The 11,537-nt window shown below is 35.1% G+C and overlaps 1 protein-coding gene across 1 annotated transcript; it reads left to right on the top strand.

Moving 5' to 3' along the window:
- Window positions 1-228: 228 nt before the first annotated feature.
- NTS (neurotensin) lies at window positions 229-7,448 on the top strand. Its single transcript, XM_008143790.3, has 4 exons — window positions 229-391; window positions 2,641-2,702; window positions 5,392-5,616; window positions 7,268-7,448. Exons 1-4 carry the CDS (start codon window positions 319-321, stop codon window positions 7,418-7,420), a joined length of 513 nt encoding a protein of 170 aa, XP_008142012.2. The 5' UTR covers window positions 229-318; the 3' UTR covers window positions 7,421-7,448.
- Window positions 7,449-11,537: the final 4,089 nt, after the last annotated feature.

Here is an 11,537-nt window from a genome sequence, read left to right as displayed (position 1 = left end):
CTCCTGTGTGTCAGAAATCTGGAGTAGCAGCTGCAATTAGGGAAGATGTCACTTCCAGAGGAGGGGGCCAAGGAGAAAAGGAGGAGGAAGTGGGGGAGGAATGGAGATGAAGGGAGGGCACATCCTGAAAAGATAATCCCTGTATGCTCTCATGACATCATCCTCCTGCATGCACGTGTATATATAGGGAATGGTCAAAGCAACCCTCATACTTCAGTCACTTTCAGAACCAGCTGAAGGCAAGAGGAAGCACCAGAGAGAGTCCCCCTTCAGCCTGTCTGACGTTTATGCACTTGGCTCCCTGGGAATCTCAAGGAGATGATGGCAGGAATGAAAATCCAGCTGGTCTGCATGATCCTCCTGGCTTTCACCTCCTGGAGTCTGTGCTCAGGTAAGCTCAGCTGCATCTCATAACTCCCTGAAGTGATTTCTTTTTCCTATTTTGTAGTGGGTTGCTACTTACGCTAATGTATCCAGGGAGAGGAGTCTCTCCCTTATTCTGGAATTGCTTTTTAGTGATAGAAGCCGCATATTTTCTTTCTCTGTCTTCATGATTATAAGAACGAAAAGATTACTGTTTTTAAATCTGCCAGGCAATAAGAGGGATTTTAATGAAACACTTCAGGTCCTTCTTTGGAATGTAATTACTAGAGAAAATAAAGACACTTAAAACTTAATCTAGGCTGGTCACTGTCTAATGAGAAGTACAGATGCAGTGCCTGTCAAAGTGTGAAGCCTTCATGAAAACCCATGCCATTCAACTGCTTTGTCTCATTCCCAGTCATTCTCTTAGAAGGCAGGGGCTTCTCCCGCCCCCCAATTATTGGTCTTATATGTGTGTATGCCAAGAAACAATGTGACAATTGATGATTAATTAATAAATAAATGAAGCATTATTTGTAAACAATTATTTCTAGAAAAATACAAAAATATTCCTTTTTGAGAATATACTTCACATACTATTTTTATGTGACAAATAATAGTCATCCTTTTATTGCATGCCAATTAAGTTGATACAAATGTATTTGGAAAATTGGCATTCTTATATTAATTAAGAGTATTTACCTAGTTTTGCATGTGATAATTAAGGAGAAGCCATATATTTCTGAGTAATTATCAATAATTCATCTTAAAAATGAGATTTAAATTTAGAAGAGTATCAAAACTATAGTGACTGCAATATACTTCAATTAATTTTTAAAATAATTAAATGATCACATCAAAATGAAAAAGAAAACAGAGACAAAATGCTGGAAAAATAACTTAACCTGTTTTATACTTTTTACCTGATAGATATGACATTGAAATGTTTAATTTAAACTTCTATGATTTTATTTAAATTATGAAATTTAATCTAGCAGAAGATATAAATCTTATCAAAAATTTTAATTCTTTTGATTTTTAAAATACCTTGAACTCCTAAGTTTGCAAATTTTTTAATGAGATAAATACCACATTTTCTAAAGTTATGTTTTTATCTAATAATTGCAAGAGGTTAGAGGTATACTTAGAGCATGTGAGTAAAACTTGATTATTGATTAAATATTTCATTTATAAACATTTGAAAGTTCTTACTGTGATAAGCTAAAATTTATGGGGATTCCAGGAAAAAATTTTCATGAATGCCTAAAGTGATTTTTATTTCTTTTGAAAAACAGATTGTGCCCCTAAGATAATAGGAGAAAATAATCTCTGGTATAATTTAGTTCCTAGATACAATTCAGCAAGTGGTTTCTCCAAGTGCCACACTTCTTAATAAGAATGTATAGTGCAAAGAAGATAGAGCCTTTTTAACTTCTGCTTTGCTTTATGAGATGCATGTCAGTGTGTTTGAATTCAGACATCTTATTGTAGTGTTCTTTAATTTTTTATTACCTTACGGTCTTGTGTGTGTGTGTGTGTGTGTGTGTGTATGCGTGTGTGTGTGTTTGCATGTGTGTGTAGAATATTCATTAGTGGAAACTGAAAATGATAGTATTTGAAAAAATGAGAAATCCATTTTTTAATGCTATCATACATGTATTAATGGATATACATTTTATTTAAGCAATTTTCTTAATGGACTGTTATAAAATTGCTAAGTATACATACTTGGATTTTTTTTAAGTAGACAAACACATGTTTCAAAGTGTGTTTTATAAAATAGCATCTTAAGTAAATCTGAATGTCTTATTTATTCTAAAATTATCAGTAAGCAATTCTGTTTTGTTTGTGTCTTAAAAGTCTCACACACCTTTTCATGATGCTGCTTTTAAAAATATCAGTGTACAAATATTCTATATATGTAAACTATCGCTGGTGAAAACTGACCAGCATATATGATGACATTTCTATTGTACGATATAATCAGTTTTTTAATTTTGAGATTTAGAGATTAAATAACTCCAAATCACCAATAGCCCTTTTGCCATATAATCATGAGCTTATTTTCTTAGAAGTGCTTCTATTACTCTGGCTGCCTCTTAGTCTAAAAGAAAACTACAAAATATTTTCTGACTACTATTTTAAGTAGAATGCATACATAGGAAAGAGCCTGCATCTAAGAGTAATTTTTAAAAGATAAACCTAAAATGTGCAAGTTACAATACAATTATATGATATGTGATTATATAGTAAACATGTGGTTTTGATTTCACTCAGATTCAGAAGAGGAAATGAAAGCATTCGAAGCAGATTTATTGACCAATGTGCACACATCAAGGGTAAGCTTTTCTTTTTTTAAACCACGGATTGGCAAACAGGGACTCTCGTTATAAACTGGTGTCCCTTCCCTATAGTAATAACTTCCCATAAAGGCCGAAATGTTCATTGGGAGGCATTTCCTTTTTCGGGGAACTTTTCCTTGAGTTCAAAGAAGTTAAGGGTGTTGATGTGACAGGGAAAGAAATTATAGTGGCTATCAATCAGTATATTGTAACTTTAATTAAATAGTCACATATTATTTATGTGGATGTGTACATGTATTTAAAGGAATCCTGTTTCCATTCCTACCAAATTGTATGTGATGAAAGGTATATTGGCCTCAAGTTAAATACATAAATGAGAACTCAGTGACATTTTGCCTTTTTTTTATTACATTGGGGAAAGTAAAATGGAGTTCCTAAATTAAAAATGAAAGTTCATGACAATCCATGAAAGACATGTGGTTGAGTGTAAAGAGCAACAGAGTGGCAAACAGAAGCCTTGAGATTTAATACTGCAACTGTGACTTATGAACTATTTGCTCTTAAGGAAGTGGGTAGTTACCATTGCTTGCTTTCATTTATCTTTTATTTTTAAATGCTGTGGTTGGAGTTATGACCTCCTAGACATTAACATTAAATCCGTGCCTGGATTTAAGTTCTTCCTATAACAGAAGTGTTATCTGTACCTCGTCATTGTTTTTATTGAATTAAGTAAAACGTTGTATACTGGACCCTGTTATTCCTCTCCTGGGGTCTTGAAAACAAGGTTCCTATTGGTAACCTGTACCCAGGAATAGACTCAGTTAGAATAGACCTGCTTACGTGCTGCCACACTGTGTTGATGTACCCAGTGTGCGTCTGAATGTAGAGTCAGAGAACAGGGTTCCCTCCAAAAGGTGTGTTCAGAGAAAATCAAATGCTGAGGCGAGGCATCATCGGGTGCAATCACTGTTATGACTCTGGGATGTTATGATAAGAAAGCTCCTGTCTAATTTCTGAAGCAATGCTCCAATTCAGGTCTTGTCATCTCAAGTTTCTCTTCTCTGATTGGATGAGCACGTTTTAGCTACAAGGATCCTTACTGTATACATAGAATTATGTTTGTTAGTTTGGCATACTTTTATTAAGAAAGGTCCCCATAAGTACACCATTGAGTATACTTGTGCTTTTTAAAGTCTGATCTAATGGTAGCCAAGCTGAACTTCATTCCACATATTTCTTTCATGTGTCATTCTGTGACTTGGTTGCTCACATTACTTACTCAACGTTAAAATTTACTTTTTAAAATTGTGATAGTCAGCATTTTCTTTTTGAAGAGCTCTACCTTTGTTAAGAATTTTAACACATTGTGTCAGCTTTTACATGATAGCTTGTTTTTTTATTTTAGCTCAGGATGTTAATTTTCCAGAGAGATAATTTACACATTTATGTATTTAAATTATCTTCTTGTTTATGGATTTTGGTTTGGATATTTGTTTAATAATACCTTTCCAACTTTGTAAAATGAATTGTATATGTTTAAACATTATTTTATTTATATCTAATCCATCTGGATATTTAGACTATAATATGTCAAGAAAAAATATTATTAGCTCTAAATCAAATTTCCTCATAGCCAAACTGTCCCAAAGATTTCAAATGAAAACTGTGCTCTATGCTACATCCTCATATATACTTTGATCTATTATTGAACATTATATTCTCCTCTGTTGAGTTTTATGTTTATTCATGCTCTATTAACTCACTCCTTTAATTCCTGAAGTTTTAAAATACTTTTCAATATCTGGTAAAGTAAGTTCCTCCTCATTACCTTTCTATTTTTCTAAATCCTTGTGGTTATACTCACACATTCATACTTCCCAATTAACTTTATAATTATTTTAACAAATAGCCTCTCTAACTTACAGCCTCCCCATATTTTCCAAATTGAACTTTGATTTTCAGTTGGATTACAGTTGGAGAATAATTCAGAGAGAATTGACACCTGAAACTATTGTTATTGAGTCTTTCCATCACAGCTTAGTAGTCATTCTATTTTTTATGTCATTTAGGGGAAAAAAATGGTGCTTTCTTTCATCTATGCTGTTTGAAATGTTTCTTAATTTTTACTAATTATGTCACATTTAGGTTCTTCTTTGTCCTTATGTTTTCTCATTGATTATAGTTGGCACGTGGGAGAGTGGTTGATTATGGTAATAATGGTAAAAGACAAGATATAGAGAATATTACAATTTTCAAATAAATTGGTGAGCTGTGATGCTGCCTATGACATCTAAATGTGTGAAATAGATTAGTGGTCTCTCACTACTCTAATTTTCCAAATCTATTAGTAACACCTTAGTTCCTGCTCCATTAGACTCTAAACTGAAGTGTAATTAAAAAGAAATGGTATATTTAATGTCTTCACCTGTGATATACATATATATATTTATATATTTCTACTTACTGTCATTTATTTTATTCTTTCTTGCTTTGCTCATGTATGTGTGCATGTGTGTATATTATTGCAATTTTTTAAAATAGAGAATATGAGAATAGAGAATATTGGCACTATTCAACTTTGTGATATGAAGTGATAAAATTAATGACAGTGTATTTATTAGACTAAAGTAACAATTAGACTCTAAAATGTAGTAACTTAGCACACTATAAATTTATTTCTTATTCATATAAGTTTTAAATGCAATATCTATTTTTTATATTTCAGGTCAGCAAGGCAAGTGTTCCCTCTTGGAAAATGACTCTGCTGAGTCTTTGCAGTCTTATAAATAACCTGGACGGACAAGCTGAGGAAACAGGAGAGTTTCATGAAGAGGAGCTTGTTACAAGAAGGAAATTTCCCATTGCCGTGGATGACTTTAGCTTGGAAGCAATGCTGACAATATACCAGATCCGAAATATCTGTCACAGCAGGGCCTTTCAACACTGGGAGGTAAAACAAAAGCAAAATATATATGTACTTAGAGGCCCGATGCACGAAATTCGTGCGCTCGGGGAGGGCGGGGGAGTCGCCTCAGCCTGGCCTGCGCCCTCTCACAGTCTGGGAGCCCTCGGGGTATGTCTGACTGCCAGCTTGGGCCCGCTCCCCGTGGGGAGCACGGCAGTTGGATATCCTTAGTGCTGCTGCAGAGGCAGGAGAGGCTCCCGCCCCTGTGCTCGCCAGCCATGAGCCTGGCTTCTGACTGAGTGGCTGCTCCCCCTGTAGGCAGCTCCTGTGTTGAGCATCTGTCCACTGGTGGTCAGTGCACATCATAGCAACTGGTCGTTCCGCCATTCAGTCGATTTGCATATTAGCCTTTTATTACATGGGATATAATTAAGTTATCTCTCAGTTGTACCAATTTTAAAAATTCTGATCATTATCATAACAGGAAGACATTAATATAAAAAAAGAATAAATCACCCTAGCTGGTTTGGCTCAGTAGATAGATCACTGGCCTGCAGACTGAAGGGTCACAGGTTCGATTCCGGTCAAGGGCACGTGCCTGGGTTACGGGCTCAATCCCCAGTAGGGGACGTGCAGGAGGCAGCCAATCAATGATCTCTCTCATCATTGATGTTTCTATCTACCCCTCCCTCTCCCTTCCTCTCTGAAATCAATAAAAATATCTTTAAAAAAATAAGAATAAATCATGTGTTAAAATTAACATTCCCTCAGATCTTCAAAGTGTCCTTCAAATATTTGGAGTTGAGAAAAACATTTTTCCTTCAATCTTAAAAGGGGGGTATATATTAAGGCAGATTTAATCCAAATACTTAAATGGATGGCAGGTTTAGGCAAGTTTTGGTAGTGGTTGTGGTAGCAGTGCCTAACTAATTTAGGCAACTCAAAATGTTTTCTTAGAAGCTCTAGTCATGTGTGTTTATGTATAAACAAACACAAAACACAAAAAGTTCCATTAGCATTTGAATAGATTAGGCAAATAAAACCAGAGTGATAGGGATATATATATATTCATAGGTATGTTCCTATTTCAATTGAATGTGTGGATTTTAGGCATCCTTTGCAGCTAAACCATTATTAAGCATCACAATCTAAAGAGATCATTACCATTTAAACAGAACTTCCACATATGTTAACTTCTGTGACTAAGTATGTTAGTTTGTATTCTCTCTATGATTGAGAAATTAATCTTTGGAATGGTTTTCTAGTCAAGCCAGTACATAACTTAATTGGACATAAAATCATGTTGATCTTTCAAGCCAAACTTATTTTACTAGATTGAAAACTATTTGTTGTGATTTATTATATATTTCAATAACATTTTAGTCTAAATTGAAGCCTGAAAAATACTCAAAGTTCTATTAGATGTGCTCCTTCAATTGGAGCACATCTATTAGTGTGTGATCTTGACATATTAAAAAGGTTAGTTTGATGAACTAGAAAGAATACTGAAAAGTTGTGTTCTCATTTTTTCTCAGCCACCTGATAGCCATCTCTTCTTGGACAAAACACATTGTTTTTAATCTCATTCACATATGTCTTACTGTCTGAATCATAAATTAGAGAAGATATAGAAAAACACTCTGAAATGGAATACTTCATGCATGTAAGTTTCATTCATATTCCGTCTATCTTGCAGGTGATTCAGGAAGATGTTCTTGATAATGGAAATGACAAAAATGAAAAGGAAGAAGTTATAAAGAGAAAAATTCCTTATATTCTGAAACGGCAATTATATAAGAATAAACCCAGACGACCCTACATCCTCAAAAGAGATTCTTACTACTACTGAGAAGTTAAATATTTTACTTCCATGTGAACATGACTTATCATTCTTTAATTAAATATCAAATTACATCTGTGTGCAAATGTCTCTTCTACAGTTGTGGTTTATTGAATGTGATTTTTCTGATTAATAGAAATTGGACTAAATGTGTTCAAATAAATCTAGATCTTGAGCATGATATGTTGTGTATAGCTAAAGTAGATATTAATTAAGTCATATATAGAATATTTTCTAATTTGGCAAAACACTTAATGGGTTACTTAAACAGTCAAAATGTTTGACATTTTAAACAAAATTGTGAGAGATTATAATATTGTCCTACAGAAAAGTCTAGCCTAAATATCATTAACTCCCCAAAAGTAACAGTACTACTTTTATTATTTGACTGAATGTTTTTGAGAGATATACATTTTCTTTCCCAATATTCAACTCCTGAATCTCTCAGTTATGGGGAGGTAGTAGTGATAAAATAGGATCATCTTAAAAGAATAATCAATGAACTATTGATAATTATGCCTATCTTAATAAATGATTTGCAACTTAATTTGTTTTCCTGTTAAATGAACTTATTAGCCAATAAAGAGAAAATAAGCCATAGGGATCACACGTTTTTCTGATACTTTTTTTAATAAATATGTTTTTATTGAATTGAGAGGGAGATGGATAAAAAGATAGAAACATCAACTGGCTGCCTCCTGCATGCCCTCTACTGGGGATCAAGCTCGAAACCTGGGCATGGGCCCTGACCAGGAATCAATCCGTGACCTCTTGATTCATGGGTCAATGCTCAACCACTGAACCACACTGTGCAGGCTATAGATTAACTTCTATTAGAAGGGTTACAATTTATAGACTCCCCCCCCCCACTATGATTTAGTAAATAATAACTACATTTTTAACGTCATCAATAAATATGTGTGACTGATTTTTTTTTTTTCTAATTGGGAGGGAATTTTTTAGGTAAAAGGAATACTGGAAATGAATCCTCATAAATTTTGTTTGAGACCATATTTATGGTGGGTCTCATAAACCATCATGGTCCTTACATTTCCCCATTAGTAGGGACATCCTAGACTCTCACTCTTACAAGGGTCTAGGAAGAACACTCCTCAGAGGCCTGCAACCTAGTCCATCTATGAAAGATATCAGGGAATAAGTTGTTCTGGAATTAAGATACATTGAGAACTCCATGTCCTTTGATGAGATTGTTCCTCCCCTAGCCTAAACCCCACTCAGTAGTACTTAAGAACAGCCCACCGATCTCTGGGCTTTCCTGTTAAAATCATGCCTTCTCACAACCACCACCCCACCATCTTTACCATCCTATAAACTTCAACATTGAAAAGTACCAAAACATTGATCCTAAGAAGGAAAGTATTTTGTAGTGACTAGAGTGTGTACTCTGAAGTCAGAATGCCCAGATCCAGCTTCACCATTCAATAGTAACCTTGGACAATTTATTTAACTTGTTTATTCAACTGCAAAATGTGTAAAGTAAATGAGGAGTGGAGAAGGATATAAAGTAGTCCAATATATGTAAAATGCTGAAAAGTTGCCTGGAACATATTAATAGCTAAATGTAACAGTTTTTCTGGCCACATTCATGCCATTTCCCCTTTTCCCTCACAAAACTATAGAGTATAATATAATTTTACATATTAACCTTCTGTGTTTAAAAAAAACAAACTGCTGATCTCCTAATTAATTACTTGTTTCATTCATTATCCTTGAGGACTTCCACATACTTGTAGAAGATCTAGTCAATAAGTTTCCTTCCCAGTCCCTTCCATCTCCACTTCTGATAATTACTTTATCCATTTCATCTCACCCAATCACTTCCACAGTCATATCACTGAACTTTTTACTACCAATAAATTCAGCCTCCCCAAAATTTCAATTTTTAAGCACTCTACTCTCTAAATATCATATTTTGTTTCCAGTTCATATAATCTAACACTCTCACTCCAACATTTATGATCCCGTTTAATCCACTGTCTCCACTTTTTTTCACTCTTCACTTTCTACTCATGCCCACACTTTGCTAGTTACTTGATCTAGATTTTATAGTCCAAATTAAAATCACTCCCCTATGTCCCTCAACTTCCTGTGCTGCATTATGTAAGCCTGTGAAAATGCTATTAAACTGAAATCTCCCCCAATTCTGGCCTCACCTGAGAAGATGAACACAGCTGAAGAAAAACACTCAATGCTGTTGAAAAGTCACACTTAAATTTTCTGATCACAAATCTCAAGTCCTTAGTGCTACCTAGAACTCCTACTACATTTGCCTAATAAATTTTGCCTCTAATTCTCACTGAAGTTTGTTTTAGACCTTTTCTCCTATCTCCAGTTGCAACATTCATCAGTCTCCTCACATCAGATGATGTTCTAATTAATTCACTAAAGATTAAAAGCAATAAAAAGAAAATTGCATATTTTCCTTACCACCAAATGTAACACCACCCTGCATTTACCCCTCACTCTCCCATTTCAATGGAGGAACCGTTCATTTCAATAGAGAATTAGTCTATATTCTCTTTTGAGGTTCACTCCTTAACTCCCTCATCTCTGTAAATTGTCCCACACCCTGCTCAGGCTGAAAATCTAGTAGTCATTCTAACTCTTCCCTTTAATACACACCTGTCATTTCTTCCATTAAGGACTTTTGTTGGGTTTTCATCCAAAATACATCTCAAGTCCACCTACTTCTTGCCACATCCACCACTACTGCCCTAAGCCACGAGTTCTCACCCTGGGACTATGGCAATTTCTTCCTAGCTGCTCTCCATTTTATTATTTTTATCCATCTACACTCATATGGCTGAATAAATTTTCACAATTAGATAATGCCTCGAATCACTTCTCAATATTCCACAATGTCTTTCCATTACACTTTGAATAAAACCCAAATTCTGTCCTAGATGGCCTCAAATGATCTGGCATTTGCCTGCTTCTCTATCTAACTCCACTCATTCTCCTCCAGTCACACTGGCCTCTTGTTATTCCTCTAACATATCCAGCTTGTTTCTCCTTGTTTTAGCCTTCGCAGCTGCTGACTCCTCTTTCCTGGAAAGCTCTCTGGCAGAAAATCCTTCTTTGCTGAGCACACAGGACATTCAGTTAGAGATGCATTCCCAGTCCCCACCCCCCACTCATCACTAGGAATGACTGTTGGAGCTAATCAGATATTCAGTGGAAAAAATGTGTATAACATGTGGCTCCTTTATAACTTAAAGAGAAACCTCATTCCCTGAATTTTGCCTTTTTCCTAATTGTTTTTTTCTTAAATGTGAATTTATTTTAACCACACAAATGGATACCATTCTCTTGAGGATGACGCTGATCAATAGAGCCTAAGGCCTTTACCTACTTTGCGCTACAAAGCTGTCTCACCATCCTGGACCAAGCAGACTGTTGAAAGAGAAATGAATATCTAACTCATTTAAGAGGCATTTTTCAGCCTCATTGATATAACATATCAACCATCATTTTAATTGTTACGATGTCTTTCAGGCATTTTCATGGTTTATTTCTTCATATCATTTAGATCTCTGCACATGTATGCATGCATGCATAATGAAGCCTTTTCTTAACACTCTGTCTTTAAAAAAAAAAACAAAAACAAAAACATTTATCCCTGAGTCAATATCTCCATTTAATTTGCTTTGTTTTTCTTCATATTTGAAAAAAAAAAAAAAAAGCAACCACTGACAAGCCTTCATCTGGTAGCTGCCCTGGCACCAACAGCGAGGCCGTGGTGTTCTCCTGTTAAACGTAAACAGTTTTATAGAACTTAAACTTCAGACAGGGTCACTCTATGGAGGATGGCAAAAGACAATAAACAAGACCACTTTGTAATCATGTCTGAGCAAAAACAAGAACAAGAACACTGCAAACCACAGAAATGATCCCATATCCCTTTTCCCACACAATGTGAGTGACTGCTGCTTCTTTACTACTGCTTTACTTCTGCTTTATTTTTCCACCTCATGCATCAATACGACAACCCTGGCATTGCCTTCACTGTCTTAAAGCATCCAAGTTAGAGCAAAGCCACTCTTCTGGAATATTCTCCAAGTCATTGAACACAAGCCCAGATTCTCCATGAAACCTCTACTTGTAC

Source organism: Eptesicus fuscus, chromosome 7 (assembly GCF_027574615.1).
Source record: "Eptesicus fuscus isolate TK198812 chromosome 7, DD_ASM_mEF_20220401, whole genome shotgun sequence".
NCBI classification, from domain to species: Eukaryota; Metazoa; Chordata; class Mammalia; order Chiroptera; family Vespertilionidae; genus Eptesicus; species Eptesicus fuscus.
This window is presented reverse-complemented; position numbering and strand designations above follow the sequence as displayed.